Genomic DNA, 19958 nt, shown 5'->3' on the forward strand with positions numbered 1-19958 from the left:
GCTTGGAAAGTCAATTGAAATTGTACTATGAAGAACACTGACTTCTAGGCTAAGGTGTTTGGATTTTATCCTAAAGGCAGCAGAGAAGAGCCACTGGGGATTTTCAAACAGAGTAGTGATCTGACCTTGTAAGGTTAATGGAATATGAAGATCTTCCCTGTTTGTTAATAGGCCCATGTGACCATACCCCACCAATCATGGATGTTTTTGACATCCCATGCTGAATCTAGTCTACATGTGGGTTCTCATGCCTTTGCACATGAGAACTCCCATGCCTTTCTGTGCTGAGCCAATCACATGCCAAGAAAAACTGTATAAGAGAGTGTTGAGGGTGAGGAAATGAAAAAGGAGCATGAGGGGGATGAGGTGGAGTATTAGGAACGCTAGCTGCAGCAGCAGCAGCAGATTGGTTTAGGGGCAATACAGGTGAGAAGTAATAAGGACCTGGCATAAAATGATAACACAGGGAATGATAATAGATGTTAATAATTCCTAACTAAACAAGTATAATGAAAAAAGTACTGCTTACAAGTTGACAATGTTTCAAAGCCCTGAGCAACTCATACTAAAAGTTTTACAGTTGGGGGTATATGCAAATTAAGATCATTTGAATGAATCTATTTGCATGGACCCAGGCCTAGGTGGCAAGCTGAGCCTGGAGTCAGGAGACGAATTTATGGCTGGCCTCATATACTTCGTAGGTATGTGACCAAACAAGTTTTTGTCTGGCTCAGTTTCCTTATCTGTAAAATGCTGATAATAATAGTGCCTACCTCCCAGGTTGTTGGAAAGATCAAATGAAACTTTTGTAAAGAGCTTTGCAGACCTGGAAGCACTATATAAATGTTAGTTATTGTTACTACTGTTGACCCTTCTAGAATATCAAGTGTGTAGCTGACCAGGAAGGTCAAATGAATACGTCCCTGTCAGTACCACTCAGCCTTTTAATTAAAATGTTGATCGCTGTGGGTCTTTTTATGCAGAACTTGGGCATTTTCTTAGAGGAAGATCAGAACCTTGGCAGTCAAGAAACTCCTAAATTGGTCCATTTAGCATTTTTGTTGGGATATTTGATCTACTACTGGGTTGGACAGATATCACAACATATCTAAATGTAAAAAGAGATATTCATTTTGGATAACTAATGTAAAAGAAATTCTAGGTTATAATTCAGGAAAAAAGTTTATTTAGAGCCATCAACTAGGATCATAATAAATAATGTAATATACTAATGGAATAACAGATGTTCTCATGCAGTTAACACAGTTACAAATATACAAGAAAGCTGGCTTACATTGTTGTTGGGACATATTCAGAAGAGCATTTGGCAATACAATAAAAGTGAACAGTTACAATTATAGAACAGAATCTTTCTGTTGAACTTATTTTTACATTCCTCTCATATATCTCTGAATAAATTAATACATCATCCTCTTAGTTTCTGCCTTTCAGCATGCCAGATAATTAAGCCAAAGCAACACACAACTGTCAAAAGACAGAGTTGATGATTTATATTACATAGGAATATTTCTGAAGTGTACCATCTGACCAACATTTGTACAAGCTACTTAGTTGAAAAGGGATTTTAGAAAAGAAACAACAAAAACCCAAACTTTTATGCATTTTAGAGCTGAGGCTGAGTTATGATATGATGTAAGCCAGTATCATTTAAGTAATAAAACATGCTTGGATGAATTAAAAATACAAGCAGAGGTGAAGTTTTTCAATTTTCTAATGCACTGTAATGTAATAACATAGTTTTCAATTTTGATATCCAGTATGGAGATGTGACAGTACTGGACATTTATAATTTGCCTGTAAGGGATGGCAAGTTATCCTAGCCTGCAAATAAACGTATTCTATTTAAAGCTTAGAATTAATTTTTATTGTCAATGTCACAATGGCCCCAAATGATAAACTTTAACAGAAGACATTTAAAAAGAAATATAAATTAAATATATCCCAAACACTGAAAAAGTGTTTTAAAATTATTTACAATTTATCAATGATACCAGTGTATATCTTCATTTAGCCAAAGTATAATATTTTACATCTAACTGCCATTTTTTTCAACCCTTCCATAAGCATTTGCATGTACCATCTTCCTTATAAACATTTGGGCAGATCAGTTTAGTGAGGGAGAACGATCTGTGGACCAGAGCAGTTCTATATATGGCCATTTGGTCTGAAGACAGCGTTTCACTGGAGTGTCATCTGTCTGAAGCATAGGATCTTCAAAGCCCATAACGACTGCTGTGCCTTCAACATACATGACCTGTTAAAGAAAGATGACACCCACACGTTTAGTACATGTTCAGAATAACTCCATGGATCTAGGCAGTCTACAGGATTAGCAAGTAAATTCTTCCACTCAGGTATAAAACCTTACGTCTGATTTTGTCTTAGTAGAAATCAGAACTAAAAACACCTGTTCTTGGGCTACAGACTGAGGAGGGTACATTAGTGATCTGTTTAAAGTGAAAATCTAGAACTAAAGAGTAATGCATATACATACAGCATTGTATGGCTGGCTGACTATTTTGCATTTGTGACAATTTAATAGTTAAAAATATGTATGACCTCATAGAAAACATGCAAAACACCACAAGAATGCCTCAAATGAAGAATTTTTCCATTTGTTTAAACCTCATTTACATTCTGTCCATGTGCTGCATGTATATGGAACCTACAGCTCTAAAACCTAGATATTCCACGCAGTAATAACTGACATATTCTGAAAGGCTCTTTTTGCAACATTCTCCTCCCCAATCTTCAATGTCATGAGGGGTTCAATGTAAAGTCTGGGAGCTCTTGCATCTTTTTGGCATGGAAATCACCCGGTGCTTCAGTAAATGCTTCCATAATTTTAATTCTGCTTTGCTTTGGGTATGGACCTGTAACTTCATAAATGTGCAGACTTAGAGGGGTGCAAACTTCTGCTGATGCTGATCAGCAATCGTGTAGCTTAAACTCAGAAAACCGCCTGAGACACTAAGAAGTTAAGTCACCAGCTAGTCCAGGGGTGGGAAACCTGCAGCCTTGAGGTCACATGTGGCCTACTAGGTCCTCCAGTGCAGCCCTTTGACTGAATTCAATCTTCAGTTATGATTCTGTCAAAGGGCTACTCTTGAGGACTTAGCAGGCCACATGTGGACTCAAGGTTATAGGTTCCCCACCCCTGGGCTAGGATGTGTCAGTAGGAGGATATGAAGTCCATAGAAAGCTCTCTACTAGGTCATACTTCTACATATTTTAGTCAAAAATATATCTGATTTGAAAAGATATGAAAAGAAGAAAGAGTAAATAGGTGAATATGTTAAAAAGGAAAAAAAACTGGAAGCAAGTGATAAAAGAGTGTCAGGGAAAAAGATAGATAAGAATAGGTAGAAATGTATGGAAGGGAATGGCAGTCAGAAAATATTTACATGGGGAAACAACTGTATATATATGCATATATGTGTATATGCACCTATAGATATATAACATGTATATACATGTATGTATATCATAAAGAGAAAGAAGATAGGTAGACAGCTTTGTAAGTAGCTTGAACCTCTAAATATATGACTAAATCAAAATCAAAAGAAAATATTTAACCCAATTATTTCATTTCTTTATTAAACAGGCTCTTATAACGCACTATGTTCTCTAATAAGAAATATCTACTAATCATCAAGGACTGTTAACCTAAGTACATATTTCTAAACAATATCAAGAATGTAATATTTATGTTGGAAGAATGGCTAATCTTTAACTTCTACCCCTCTCTGTGCAGGTATAACATGACGATTAACATCAACGAATAAAAGACAAGGAAATAATGAAGTTCTTCTAAAAGTACACTATTAACTAAAAAATAGTTAATACAAAGTATGCTTGAAGTCTTACTTTTGGGACCCTCTATATGATCAAGTCATAATGCTGCAATACAAAAGCCATAAAATATTTATCATGGTACATAAATATAAAGCCTTAGAGAACCAAACTGTTAGCTCACCAAAGGATTTTAGGAAGCCTGCAAAAAATGTAGAGGATGGAAAAGAAAGTAAAATGTAACAAGTGCTTTTTAGGTGCCCCACTTAATCACCTTCCCCTAGTCACTACTGTGACTGTCATGTACCTTGGTGGGTCAGTTGCCACTGCACACTCTTTCCTGTTTGTCAAGTCATCTGAGGCCACCAACCATCATCAGTCTGTCTCTAATCTGAGAGGAGCCAGAGTCGGATCTTTTCATCATGTTTTCGGTGTAGTAAAACTTGTACCACTCAGCAAAGTAATATTTAACAATATGATTTCATGATAAATAAAAATTTTAATAAGTGTAATTAATTGATGTTAATTGAAGTTTCCCTTTTTAAAAATACTATTTATTTGAAAAATAGTTTAATCATTAATTGCACTTTTTCTTGGAAAGTGAGCCACTTTCCAAGGCACAAAGAAGTTTAACCTATTTTAATTTTGGTCCCTACCTACCACCAAGTTGTGTTGGTCTGCTCTAAGGTAAGATGCATAAGAATTTCTATTTTAGCTAAAGTATCCGTTTTCTTCTGTTTGTTTTTCTTAACAAGTTCAGTGTTTTGCTTGTAAGTTCCTAAATTAAACACTCTTATGAAGAACTATACACAAAGAATGTTGTCCAAGTTTTTTATATTTAAGAAATAGTCCCACAGAATTTCTTTTTCATAAAGAACTTCCCTCATTTATTCAGTTCAAAACTCCTTTGTTCACTTACTGCCATCTACCATAAGCTTCTGCCCTAAAACTATTCAATCTCCCCTTCATTTTATTAGTTCTTTCCTTTAACCTGTTCACTGGTTATACTCTGTGATTTTATATCGTAAGTGTTTGAGAACAATTTCTGTGAGCTTTCCCTTCTAAAAAATATGTCAAGTCAATCCTTGTTGCCTGTTGTGATTTCTCCTCTTTTTGCTAGGGAGTGAGATGTTTGTCGTAGACAGAGCTGACATGACTTACTGGAGAGAGGCTCTATTGGTGAGCAGACCAAGGACAGGCCTGGGGGTCCAGGACTCAGTTTTGCTCCTTGCTCTGCCAAAGACTCACTGTGCGAACATAGGGGCTGGGGAAGTGCTTAATGTCCCTGTCTCTCAGCTGCCTCATAAATGTAAAATATAGACAATATGATCGACCTCCCTTGCAGGGATAACGAACTAATGACTATACAGCATTTCATACGACAAAGGACTAGTTGGACCTTAAAACTTTGAATGAAGCATTCATGAACATATTATAGAATAGCATCTAAGCTTCTCCATTATAGATCTATATTGGTCATGATATGGAAATAAAATATATTTTCACAAATGAAAGAAACTCAAGTCACTTAAATATAAGTGAACACAATCTCTTCCTTACTATTCCCTTCATATGCTTATGAAGGGTGATGAAAAGATCCAATAAGGAAGCTGCGGTCTGAAGGACATCTATGAGTAGGCAAAGAGGTGGGCTGATCACGTGGCAAGAGGGACAAAGGTGTACAGCCTGAAGGCTTAGTGAGACCCAAGAAATATTAAAAGAACCAAAGGAAGTCACTGAGTAGATCTTTTCTGGAAGATTTATAAAAAGACACAGACAAGAATTATATCAGATGAGAGGGCATGGAGGGCTTATGATTTGTCCTGGAGGAAGGAAAACTCATGTGGATGATAGAGGATCACAGATATATTATGAAACTAAAGTACAATTTGCTTTTAATTTTAAGTATAGTTGGTTTTTTTTCCTATTTCATCAAAAGACAACTTTCCAACTCAATGCAATCAGGTCATTTTTTGTGTGGTACAAGTTCTCTTTCTGAAATTTAAAAAAATGCCCTTGGCAAGAATGTGCTACTTGTAATCTTTAAATTGCATCTGTTTTCTCCTTTCAAACCATTTTTTCATCTATATTAATCAGAACTTATATGACTAACCATAATGCTGACTCAACAACATACGCACATTCAAGATATTGACATAACCTAAATATAGCCCATTTTGTGACTGTGAAACGTAATGTTCCAAAATGTAATACCAATTTATAGGCACTATTCATATTAGAACATAGCATCTGCAAAGGATAATGTAGACAGCAATAAAGGAAAAACAAGAAGAATTTTGAGATCATGTCTTAATGTAGAGCTCTTATAATACTTAATGTCCTCAAATATTTCTATCATTGAACCAATTAAAAATAATTTCTTTAAATAATCATACCTTTTCATTATAATTAGACTGCTTTAATCCATTGTAGTGATATACAGTAAATGACTCTGGCACACTGGAATCCTAGGACAAGTAAAGCACCATTACATATTTAAATCACACATCAAATTGTTTCTAAGTAGTAACTGGAAGTATCTATAAGAATGCTCTTAAGCATTTTATTCACTTCTAAATAACTTGTTCTCAAAAATGCCAGGCATGTCTACCTATGTGTGCTCATCCTTCTGCCAAGACTGTGGACTTTCTACACAGAGTAACACAAAGTGTCGCTTGGAGGCTGTCAGCTCTTGAGTGCCAGTTGTAACGAAAAAGAAAGTGTCATAGAGAATGACAATTTTAGAACTTTAAGGGAATTTACTTCAAATGTTATTCTATGTGAACAGTGGCCATCTGGAATGTGACTTCCAAGCTAATCCTAATTTCCCTGGAAAATTCTTTGATTAATCCCTGCTACCTAAAGGGCAAAGACCGAACTCCTTTACCTGGCATTCGAGGCTTTTTGTACCCTGACCCTCACTTACCTCTCTAGCCTTTATTTCAAAGACTAATGTTCATGAACACTCTGTTCAGCCCAGTTTTATTTACTCATCCTCAAAACTGCTTTCACTTTGAGGCACGATTTTCATAATTGCTAAAACAAGACTATCAAGTGGAATGTTGTCATCTCTTTCCCCTAAGGGCTATGAACCTTTCTTTGAGACACAGGTCACATCCCATGTCCTCAAGGAAATGTCCACTGATCACTGGGAAGCGATTTCTTCCTCCTTTCAACTACCATGGCAACTGTCTGAAGAATTTATTGGGAGATTATTTATTTCTTGTCTTGCTATATGTCTGTCTGACACAGAAATTATGAGCTCCTGTTGGAGGCAAACACTGTCCTAACTGCTTTGTATTCTCTGCTGTGCCTTGCACAGCTGGTGCTCAAATAGGTTAAAAAAATTTTTTTAATATAGTTTGTTAATAATAACACTTCAATAGGAAAACTTATAGGGACTATGGCACACCAAGGAAGTGATCTAATATATATTATTTGATAGTGTTAATAAACTGTATTGAAAAAAGTACACCTAAACACACTTACCTCCACCTTACTTCCACATCTAAATACAACTATACACACACACACACACACACACACACACACACACACACACACACACACACACACACACACACCCAAACACTTTTTTGGGAGCAGAGTACAGTTTAGTGATATTAAATAGGAGGATATCCTACTTCTAAAAAGGTTGGGAATTACCTCAAACTTAAAAAAAAGTGCTCTTATGAATCTTTCCATTAGGATAACATGCAAAATTAAATATTACATGGATGGGAAAACATTTTTTGTTTACTGAAGATGTTCTATCACTGAGAACATACTTGTGACATTTATTGAAAGCATGTCAGAAATGCATTAATTAAAAATCAAATTATTTCAGCTACAGAAAACAAAGAGGATGAAATCTATAATGTAAATACTTATTAAGAAACCTAACACTTTAACTATCTATATTTTAAGACCTTGGAATTCATTGGAAAATACTTTTACAATCTTCCCTCCATTAAGTAACTTGCAAAAGGTTTTTTTCAATCAATAGTTTAGGATTTGAAAACCTACTAAAAAAAAAACCAAAAAGAACTTTCATTCTTTTACTTTCCCAAATTTCCATGAGAATTGCAGGTTTAGAAAGTGTGCGCTCTAGTTATTTAAAAAAATGATCAAAATTTTATGTTCATAGTGCTGTTTACCATTTTAGGAATGTAAGTATTATTAACAATTCAAATTCTTTTAAACTCTTCTAAATTGCGATTAAGTCTTTAACATTTTTTCCCTTCTATTCTGAGTTATTTTCCACTTGGCAGTTAAATCCTTTTTGTAATAGGGGTGAAAATGATATGGGTAATTTTGTAAAAGCACTTAATTTTAATTTATGATTGTGTTATTTGAAGAATAAAAGACCAAGGTATAGTCAGGTAACTGAGTAGCTCAATTAAGTGACAAAATCTTACATTAGAGAAGAGACAAGGAACAATCTATAGGAGATTAGAGTTAATTTGCTCAATATTCTGTCCCAGAATTCAGTGTGTTACGGGAAACTCAGAGGAGAAGGTAGAAACTTGTATGTAGCAGAGTGATAACAGTCAATGTATCCCCACACTGACGATCTTTCCCTAGGTATTTTTCTTTGCTCCTCCAAGAAAGAGGTTATACTTAAGATTGAGGATCCTTGGAAGGAATTCCTACCACCTGCTCTCTTAGCTTTCTTTCTGGCAAAGACGTGGTCTAGTTTCTAAAGATTCCAGGTCAAGAGAACTGGCACAAGGAAACTTGTTGCCACAAAACCCTGGTGATAAACTTGGCTGATGATACCAAGCCTCAGATTGAGTTAAACTCACTTGTGTCCTACTTTATGCAGCAATTTAATATGTTACAATGCATTTTTAGTGTACAATTATGAACTGTTATTTTTATCACAAAATAAGAAACAACTCTGGACAATCTTCCCATTAAATATAATGTAATTTAAGTTTGTACATACACAAGTATATTCTTACTATGAGAATCTCTAAAAGAACAGATTAAATCTATAAGTACTAGGATAATTTTAAATGTGTAGGAAAATTGCCAGTATGATCTTTGAGGATCTCAACCATATTAGGGATCAATTAATACATTCCTTACATTACCTGATCAGGAAAGAACTCCTGAAGAAAGGGACCCAGTAAGATAATTCCTAGTCCTTCTGGGTCTAATTTGTTCTTCATAAGGTTGACACTATAACAATATCAAAAAATACCAAAACAATAAGTACACTGGTACATTTTTATTCTTACATGATTAAAATATGTGGCATTACAACACATCTCACTGCCAAAAATTTTGAGAGCTGTTCTTTTTAAAACCTTAATGACAAATACATAGGAATGGCACTTATTTGCCAAAATGTGGTTATTTTTAAATCAGAGTAATCTGTTACTATTTACAATTTAAATCGTGAAGATAATTTTGAAGGTTCATTCCTTATTAGGTAAAGTCATTTTCAAATTGAAGGTTTAAAAGCCTAGACCCAGGACACTGCCCCCTGTCAGGAAGAATTTCTTTCGTTTGTTTTTAAAGAAAAAATTTTTATGAGGTATATTTCATTGTAAGAGTACAAATCATTAATCCACTCTCCCCTACGCCCTTTTCCTGGCAGAATGGAAAGTGCATTGGGCTGGAAGTTCGAGATCTTCTTCTTGGCTGTGCTGGTATCTAAGTGTGTAATCTTGAGCAAGTCAGTTTCTCTAAGCCTTAATTCTTTATCCATGAAATAAAGGCTTGTACTTGATCAATCAAGTTCCTTTAGACTTGATCATGGTGTACTATTTAGGTATAAGAATGACAGTACTGTATAGGAGAGAGAATGCTGGACTAAGAACCAGAGAGCTGAGATCAGATCTCAGGTCCAACACTCACTAGATGCGTGATGATAGGCTTTTCTGAGACTATGCTCATCTATAAAAATGGGGACATGGTATTCATACTAAGTACCTCACAAGGCTGTTGTGAAGAAACACAACCTTAATGTGGTATATAAAAGTGAGTTCTTCATAAAAAGAAGTGAACTTTACCACATGCTACAGAAAATACAATTCTTATGAAATATTTACACAGAAGGTCATTTTCAAAAGCAAAAACATAAAGCAGTGCAGTAGAAAACCTTAACTTCTAAGATTTTGGTGTGGAGAAAGGGAAATACTCAGTTCAGAAATAGAAATGTGATATGATTTAAGGTGGAAATATACTGGGATAGTAGTTGAAGACCTCAAAGACAAACCACACTGTACTATTGCAATGTTATTGGAAGTCTTATATACTGGAAAGGGAGAACACTGTACCCCATTGCTAAAGAGGAGTGAAGACAGAAGGAAACTGGGGTGAGAGGTACAAGATGAGATTTTTCAAACTTGAAGTTTCTCTTCTGAAGCCAGTAATTTAGGGTTCTTTGAAATACCAAAAAATAAAAATGCTATTCTAGTTTGGATTTTAATCCTCTGCTGTGTCCTTCAAAGTGTGTGCATACACAGACTCACATGTAGAATGAGGCTATCAAACTACCTACTATTTAACTTAAAAAGTAAAGGATTTGAGTATCATATTCCACCTAATGAACAGGTTTGAACAGGAGGCTTATGAAGTCAGACTCACAGATTCAAGCCTATTTAAAAATGATAACTCTACAGAGGGGAACAAATCATTCTACTACCACAGACTGGATCTCAGTCATTTTACAAATATGTACTACTAGTCACAAGAGTGGGTATGAGGACCTTTTAATTTACTCACTAACTACAACTAGAAAACAATTTAAACAGGTCATTATTATCTTCTTCATACAGCAAGGCATACCACCAAATATTATAGTTCAGACAGAGAAATGTGGGCTAATTTTAAAATTAACTTATGCATGAGAGTGGGGGTGAATGGAGAAGGCAAAAAAAGAAAACAACAATTGCAAAAGGAGAAGAGATCCATTTTTCTCCTTCACATTGACAGGCTTCAATAAGCCAGTCTTCTACTTGGAAACTGGTTCAATCTTATTGAGAGGAAATCTGGTAAAGCATCATCATTACCATTTGCTAGAATAGTTGAGATTCCTTCAGACATCTCCTTTATGTTATAAACCTGTCCACCTATGCTTAACTATTGAATATTGTCTAAATCATAGTTCAAGGTGATTAGATTCTGAGACATTAATTTAGACTTGATTAGTTTATAAGTGTTTACATGTAGCTGCATACTTTCAAAAAGACCACATCTGAAATTCATCTAAAAAACATGAACAGGACTGTATTGCTGCATTACTTTACATGTTAAAGTTTGTTTTTTTATTGTCAGATGAAAAATGTAGAGAACCTAAAAGCCTTAGAACCTGACATTCATGTTATTGTTAAGAAGAAACGGGTCAAATTTCCAGATTTAGTTTCATATTTGATCAACTAATATTCCAGTTAGTATAGGAAATTCAAATTATTCCCAATGAAAAACAAAATGCAAATTTTTCTTTTTAAAGAGTGCCTCTGCATAACACCAAGGTCATGAGGACAAGAAAAAAATGAAACCTAAATGAACAGAAAGACATGTATTGACACTCAAAGGATTTAGTCCAGATCATTTAGTCATCTGGATGTGTTCAATATCTTTGACTGGCTTTAAACATATAAAGCTGAAAAGTCAAAGGGCTGTTAGTTATTGACAGAAAACACTATCTATTATCAGTATCTATAATACAGAAAACTGTTATAATTTTCTCCACAGCTGCCCAAACCAGATTCAAAATGACAAAATAGAAAAATAATGGGAGATTCAGAAATTAAGTTTTGGTAACTAATAGAAAAATACTTAGAAATTTCAAAAAAAATAATCCCCCAAACTCCACAACCCAACTTTTTAACACCAATCTCTTAGATGCCTAATAAAAGAGACAGAGTATAGAGAAAAAAGTTAATTTTTGGTTAAGTGTAGTCTCTAAATCTTTCTTTCTTTTTTATCTATCCATCCACACAAACTGATCATTCTTTTAATTAGAATACCATTCATTATGGCACTTATGTATAGATACGTAAACACATATATCAATACAATAATGATGTGGTAAATTTTGATTTTAATTTTATTTATGGTCAAATAAAAGTTTTAATTTTCTATTATCTTACTACTCAGGATCTGATACAAGGTCCAAAGCTTTCATCACATCTTCTAGAAGTGTATCAGGTATAAATCCATTATCTGCAAAAATAACATAAAATTTGAAATTATTGCAGAAAGCGCCAAGATCATCTTTGTAAATGCAGTCTTCAAAAATCACTGTAATCACACAAATTCTCAAAAAGAAATCAAATAAGAGGGGAAAATAAAGTGAGACACATTAAATTTATTTTAGCTTTCTTGCCATATTCTCATCTGGACTTCCATTTCCCTTAGCTTGGGCTTTTCATGGCTAATGATTAACATTACAAACAAGAAAGCTTAATAACTTCAGTTTTAGAACTCTATCACGAAACTCTAAAATGAAGTGATCTCCCTGAGAAGCCTTTCCTATAAATGGTTTTAAAAAGGGGATAGTTTAAACTGACATTTGAACTTAAAAGTATATGGAAACACTCAGCATTAAACACATCTTTTATTTTTTAATATTTTGTTCTCATCATCTAAGATCTACTTTTTCATCCTGTCATCTTACTGCATTTCCCTTGAACTCAATTGAGAAAAAAAGAAAAACAAAACCCATTACAAACACGTACAGTTAGTTAGTTTAAAAAAAACTGTCTCATTCTGCATTCAGTCCTCCAACCTTCTACAATGAGGTAGGTAGCATGTCACATCGTTAGTCCTCTGATACAGTGAGCAGTCATTTTGTTAGCAAGAGGTCAGCACAATAGTGCTATCATAATTATATGCCATCACTTGTTCATCCGTTCCCCAATTTATGGGCACACCCCCCCCCCCATGTTCCCATCCTTCGTAACACTCAAAAAGGAGTTACAAATATTTATGTATGCCCTTAGAGTTGAGTTTGTTCTGCTTAGGCCCAACTCCTTCTTTATCTTCTTTCTGTTTCTGCCTCACTCCTGTCTTTTCCTTCCAGTTTCCCTGTTGTGGGAAATACTGCCTCCAACTCTTGTGTGTTTGTGTGTATGTACACACACATGTGCGTGTATGTACACACACGTGCGTGTATTCCTCCTACTTTTGACCAGCAGCAATGAGACTGAAGTTCAAGTGTCAACCATTTCTCTCTAACCCTTCTCCTTCTTGTTTGTACAGATTATCTACTTGTACACTTTCATTACGAGAGATAATTTCCCCTAACCTTCTTTTCTTCTTTTTCCTAAATCCTAGTGTATTCTTCTTCCCCTCTCTATTTTTTTCCTTAAGATCATCAAGAAATAACACAATCTTCCAAGGCCTTGTCTAATTGGATTCTATCTGTGAACCCTAATGATGCAAAGGTTCAGAGGAGACATATGAATCATCTCTCCATATTTGAATGTAAGCAGTTTATCCTTTATCATTGTTCATGTTTACCTTTTAATACTTCCCTTCATGTGCATGTTTGAACTTCAAAGTTTCTAAGCAGTTCTGGTATTTCTTTTTTTTACCAGAAACACCTGGAAGTCCTTTATTTCATTAAAAATTCTTCCCATCCAACACCCTCCATGCCCAGCATGGCATTATACTCAGTTTTGCTGGCTAAGTTGTTGTTGGCTATAAGACCATATCCTTTGTCTTCTAGAAAATCATATTCTAAGTTCTGTGCTCCTTCAAAGTGGTGGCTGCTAAAGTCTGTGTGATCCTGCCTGTGGATCACAGGTGCTTGAATTCTTTCTGTTTGCTTGTAGTAATTTTTTTTTTTTGAGCTGCAAAACTCTCAATTTTGGCTACGATATTCCTAAGAGTTTTTATTTCGTGGTTTTTATTAGGAGATAACTTGTGGATTGTATCCATTTCAACTTCGCCTTCTGGTTCTAAGAGATGTGGGCAGTTTTCTTAAAGTGTGATGTCAAGGCTGTTTCTGTATACGGATACTCTAATGATTTTTTTCCTCCTCAATCTTTTCTAGATCAGATGTTTTTGCTATGAGATACCTTACCTTTTCTTCATTTTTTTTCAACTTGCGGGTTCTGTTTTAATATTTCTGGTTGCCTCATGGAGTCATTGGCTTCTATTTGATCCATTTCAATTTTTCAGGGAAGTTTATTGCTCAGAGAGGATTTTGCATCTCTTGTGCCAAGCTATTAATTCCTTTTCTAATTATTTTTCCATAGCTTTCATTTCTTTTTCAGTTTTTTCTTCAAGTACCCTCATTCCATTTATAAAAAAACATTTTTTAATTATTTTTTTTAAATTCTTGCTTCATCTTTCCCAGAAATTCTAGTTAAGTGTGTGCCCAAGCTGGGTTTCTTTTCTCTGAGGCTTTGCCTGTAGATGTTTTGGAATCATTCTCTTTTTCAGTGTCTGTGTCTTGAATGTCTCTGCCATCATAATGATTCATTAGGGTGGGATTCTTGAATTGGTCCTTTTGCTCCTTTCTTGGCGTATTGTATCATTACAGGATTTCAAAGGACAGGTTAGGGACAGGGAAGCTGCTACTACTCCCAAAGTAGTCTGATCCAGGGAAAAGTCTAATTGCTGGTCTCCTAGTCAGAGTGCCACAAGTTTCTGAGCTGAGACTGCAGTTGAATAAGAGTAGATGGCTATTGGACTCAGTTCCTGTCAGTCAGTTTACAAGATCTCTTGGTTTAGAGTAGGGTTCCCCTTTGTTCTGGGAACCCTGTTTTGGTTATTCCTTTGCAAGCTGGGCTAGATGCTTCAACTGAGACTTTTTTCTGTGCTTGGAATCTAAGCAATACTACTTCTTCTGGGTTCTAGGCTTTTTCTTTTCTCAGTGCTTTGCCTAGGGCCTCCTTACCTGGGATGCCACTTCCATGCACAGGTGTGTTCAGGAGTTCTAGTGCCTCAAGTGTGAGGGTTTACCAAGCTCTTTTCAGGGCTATTCACCTACCTTTGGTATCCACCTGATTCAGCCAACTCTCACCTGTAGTAAACTACCTTGGCAGTTAGGCTAAACCAGCCTGAAGGTAACCAATGGACCTCAAACCTATTTGGTGAGTTAGGGGATTTCTGCTCTGAGCATGTGAAGATCTTCCCCAGATAAAAGGTGGCTGAAGCAGGCATTGTAGAGTGCTTAGAGCTTGGGTAGGCATCAAAGATGTCAAGGTCATCCACTGCATCCTGGGTCATTGTCAGTTGTCTTGACTTTTGTCCTGCCACCGACTTTGACGACTCAGGAAGAGAGAGGCTGACAATTCTGTGCAAATCTGTCTCGCTTAAATCCAATTCGTGTGTAAGTCTATCAATGGTCCTCTTTGAATACAAAGGACAAACACCACCACCATCATCACCTTTCCCAGTCCTCCTTGAATCTGTGACCCAGAACTAGGTAGTGGGCAATAAATCTGTCAGTGGCCACCTGTCTTCATCACAGGGTACCAGGATGGGTCTGGTGGGGCCTTGCCATGAGTCTGCAGTCTCTGTTTGTCCTGGGTGCTGGGGTGCTCTGCTCACAGTGTGCTTCTGGCAGACTGAGTCCTCAGCGAATGTATGTACTTGTCTGACTCCCTAGGCTGAGCTCAACTGGACAAAAAGATTCGTGTGGTTTTTTCTAGATTCCCTACAAGGATTCAGTTTGGTGCACTTTCTCAATCTGTATAGAGAAGTTTGTGAAGCAGAACTCATTTGAATCTGCAACCACTATGACATGGCTCTGCCTCTTCAAGTGTATCTTCTAAGAAAAAGTATCCTTTTTACTATTGCTGAAATAATTGTTACAAGTTCCAATTCTAGGATACTATGACTCCTTTGTTGCATAATGCATATTTTTGTTAAATTTAGTGTCCTATTTAACTTCTGAGGGAATTCAGTGGTATTATTTTTCAGACAGATAGAAATCTCCCCCCTCCCTACCCCAGCTTTTACTGGGATCTAATGTAGAGAGAGACCATTTTATGAAGAAAAAAAATCCCTTTTGGCAGAAAACTGTACATGTGTAGTGGCGAAATACACCATCAGAGGAAGAATATGGCACAGAAAAACTTCTAGGATATTTCAAAATTAAAGCAGTTTTAAACAGATACATCATTTTATATCCATAAATGTATACTGCCCTTTCTCGATACCTATTTACTCATTCCTGAGGATTTTCTCAGTTACCTTTCAATAAAATATACTGCTTAGCAATTTTACATCCTGCCAAGTAGAATAGGGTATTTAAAAGCTCTGCTTCTATAATCAAACAAAGCAGTTACAGCAAAGTAAGATTTAGTTACTCTTCAACAAAATGTGTAACATACTGTACTGCCTCCCTCTCAATATGGTATTTTTTTTGGCTCATATACAAAAATAAGCTCATGTGTTGATTTGAACAAATATATCAAATGGGGCCTAATTAAGTAATAAGAATCATTTAATAAAATTCGAAGTCAATATACTTTCAAGTGGCTTATAGTAATGCATATGTCAAGTATCTTAACATAGAGTTAAGCAGAACTTTAAAAAGGAATAAATTTAAGTAAAGTAATTATGAGCCATTCAGGCTTAGAGAACTGAGCAGAAAAAAGGTTTGTAACTATTTATTCTGCTTAGCTATGTTCAGAACTAATAACGTTAAATAATTTTTGAAACTTGGATAGAGTTTACTAAGCTATTCAGAGAACAATACCTCAATGTGAAAATGTGCAAGTTTCAGTTCATGGGCACATAAAAAAGAGAACATTACTTGTGTACTAACAATTATCTTTTTAGTAATGTTGATGGACTGTGCTAAACTATCCATGCATGATCACCTCGTTCCTTTTTAGTAAATGGCAGTTACTATGAAACTGCTGACAATTCTATGCTAAAGAACATTTCTATTTGTTGATGCACACAAAGCTTATTGGGTTTTATGGGAACTGAACCTACAACCCGAGGTATCATTTATATCTGAAGTGCCAAACTCACAGCCTACACTACTCCCAAGTACAGCCTGAATCAGATTAAAATGTAATTGAAAAATGTTTAACGAAATATAAAAAATACATCACAGATAATGCTAATTTGTAGTTTTCTAAGTCAATATGCAGTCTGTATAGATTCATTTCTATTTGAGTTTGACATCAGTGTTCTACAATATACTTCAGCCTTAGTATCACACAAACAACCTCTATATAACATTACTTTGATTCCTTAGTATAAACACACAAACCTAGCTATGTGTACATAAAAAGTGGCATCATCTTGTGCCACTATTTTCCACATATATCATTCTTAAACTACGAAAATACTTAATAAAACATATAATCTCAAGTAACCTGCAATATATTCACTAGTTCAAGTAAACATAATTTGAGAGAAGGTACAGGGAATGCTTCCAATCATATGGATAAAGGCTTAAGTAGATCAATCACTTTTAGAAAGTATTAATATTATCTCTGAAACTATAGATGTAAAAACTTCAGTAATCCAGCAGCCAGACAACCAACATTTTAAAGAGACTGGCCCAATATGGAAACTGGGGACTGAAGGAAGAGATGGAGGGATGATGGTGTCACCAAGATATAAAAATATAAATTTCAAAGAATTTAAAAAAAAACCTCACTGTATTCATCAGTTTCCCAACTAGGAACCTCTGAATAGAGCTGAAGATCTCACTGGTTGGTGATCTAACCATAAGGTTACAAAAGCCAAGACCTATAGATGTTGGAGCTTGGAAGTGACGTAGTTATATATGAGTGTGGTATAGTGGATATGGCACTGGATTTGGGAGTCAGAAAGACCTGAGTCCAAATACTACCTAAGTCACTTACTAGCTATGAAACTTGTGACTCAGTTTTCATACTTGTAAAATGAGGGGGGCTGGACAACATTGCACTAAGGTCTCTTGTAGCTCTAAAATTTTGATCTTATAAGATTGGCCAAGCTGAGGTGAACAGAAGTAGAAAATAAGAAGTGACAGAGGTGATGATAGGAAACCACTGTATAAACTCATTTAAAAAACTTCTATTGGAATTGTGCTTTTAAAGGTTCCAAGAGAAAAAAAGACATGGCCCATTTAAGAAAAGAACAATTTTTTAAAATGGCAGAAATCCAGTTACTAAAAACCACAGAAACTGCAGAGCCAAAGAATAATTAATGCTAAGTAAGTCCTGATGGAGTAGGGGAGTTGGGAATGTGACTGCTTTTATACTAGAAGGAAATCACAAAGCTGGACTTCACACAGATAAGACAGAAGAGATGTACTGTTTTTTTTTCCTCCATCTTTTCTGTTTCCAGTCACAAACACAAATGATCATAAGGATAGAGGATGTATGGAAATGTTTGGGGCCTTCACTGGGATTAGCATGGTGATTCTGTTTCACGAAAGCCACTGCTAATTACTGAGAGCTGAGCATGAGCAGGAGGAAATCAAGCCATCAATGACTTTCAATTAATTCAGGCAATAGGAGAAAGGGCTTTTAAATATTAAAGCTATAGGTAAATTGCTGGGAAGCTAAGTTAAGGTTGAACATCTAAGAATTTTCAAATGCTTGGAACCATCGTGGGTGAAACAAAATATAGGTTTTCTTGGGAGAGGAAAATGAAGATTAGTGAAGTAATGGCTGTTGTTTATGTACTTAGTAACGAAGTTATTCATGTTTCCTTAAATCTTGTACAGTTACTATAGGTTACCTTAGATTTTAAAAAGTATTAATAGAAGTTATTTAATTAATGACTAGTATTTTTTTTTACAGAAAAAAAGAACCCAAGAGATTTTTCTATGCCTGGAAAAAAGACAAATCATGGAGCTTACCTAACTAATGGAAATCCCTGTAACTCAAATGAAGGCAGTGACTGGACTTGCAGGCATAGTACAAAAGCTACAATAAGCTACAGGGATCCCCTTGCAAATCCAAAACTATTAGATGAAAGCAATGATGCAGGTGCAAAGAAAAGAATGATGGCTAGGGTAGAAAAAATAAGCTGCTTGATTACGTGGACAGCAAACAGCAAAGCAATGACAGGAACACAGAAATCAGTGTAAGAGAAGCAGCCCCCCTCCCCCCCAACATATGTATGTAGCACACAGACATATAAATATATACATACACACATATTTACATTTACGTAATGGAAACTTTTTTCAGCTATAGTGGTTGAAAAAATAAGAGCATTTAAGTCAATTTTTAATTCACCAGAAAATTTAATGAACTGAGATACTGGGATAAAACAAAAAAATCATTCAGAGGGCATTAAATTACCATTCACTAGTTCAACAGAATTAAGTACCTTTGATTCCTCTGGTTTCTGTTCTAGAATGATCTCTAGATTCATAGAACATGAACATTATTTTAAGTAAAGGTTTAATAAATTTTAATATCCTAGAAAAGTTTTCAAAAATGATTCGATAGATCCATCAAAATTGTTATTCAGTATACTTTTTGATTCCGATTCTCACTTGTCAATTTTATCTCTTTATGAAACATTAGCGTGTTTCTGAAAACACATCCTGAGAGTTTACAACAGAGAAACAAATAGGAACTAACCAAGGAAATCAAACTATTACACTTCTCTTAGGTCCACAGCCTGATTTTCATTAAGTTTGTCTGATTTCCTTTAGATCTTGAACACATGGAAGAGTGTTTGTTTTTTCTGTTGAATTAAGGATTACTCCATAGGCTGGGAAGTGAGTAATGGAAGGTGATCTGCCAAGGCCTTTCTAAAATTAAAATATTGGCAGGATTCCAAATGAAGAAGTTAAAAAAAATATATGTATATATATCTTAGACCTTATTTTAAAAAGTATGATAAGCATATTATGATAATTATTAGTCTCCTAGGATTTTAGGCTAGATATTGCCTGATCTCAGACAAACTGAGAGTTAAAATCAGTCTCTAATATGTAAAGAAAAATAGTGAAATCTACACTCAGGTAAACTGCAGAAGAGTAAATGAAGTAGTCATTTGGATACTTTTGCTTTAAAAAATATTGGAAGTGAAGAGAAAAATGGTACAGGATACTGGAAAGAACTAGTATTAAGAAAACCTACTTGCCTGTCAGAATTATTACTTATTAGCCATGTGACCTCAGAAAGTCACTTTGGAATTTCAGCTATAAAATGAAGATAATAAACTCTCCCAATCTCATAAGAATTCTGTAAGAAACAATAAAAAATGCA

General features: G+C 35.2%; 1 protein-coding gene across 4 annotated transcripts in view; it reads right to left on the minus strand.

The window, feature by feature from the left end:
* Window positions 1-1163: 1163 nt before the first annotated feature.
* Window positions 1164-19958, minus strand: part of MINDY3 (MINDY lysine 48 deubiquitinase 3) — a 98628-nt gene continuing 79833 nt past the window's right edge. For all 4 annotated transcript variants that reach the window (XM_072651618.1, XM_072651616.1, XM_072651617.1 and 1 more), the window contains 4 exons: window positions 11919-11991; window positions 8910-8997; window positions 6210-6281; window positions 1164-2275 (listed from right to left, as the gene is read on the minus strand). In XM_072651618.1, coding sequence (XP_072507719.1) covers window positions 2126-2275; window positions 6210-6281; window positions 8910-8997; window positions 11919-11991 — 383 coding nt within the window. In that variant the 3' untranslated portion in view covers window positions 1164-2125. The remainder of the gene's footprint in view (window positions 2276-6209; window positions 6282-8909; window positions 8998-11918; window positions 11992-19958) is intronic.

This window comes from Notamacropus eugenii, chromosome 3, assembly GCF_028372415.1.
Source record: "Notamacropus eugenii isolate mMacEug1 chromosome 3, mMacEug1.pri_v2, whole genome shotgun sequence".
NCBI lineage: Eukaryota > Metazoa > Chordata > Mammalia > Diprotodontia > Macropodidae > Notamacropus > Notamacropus eugenii.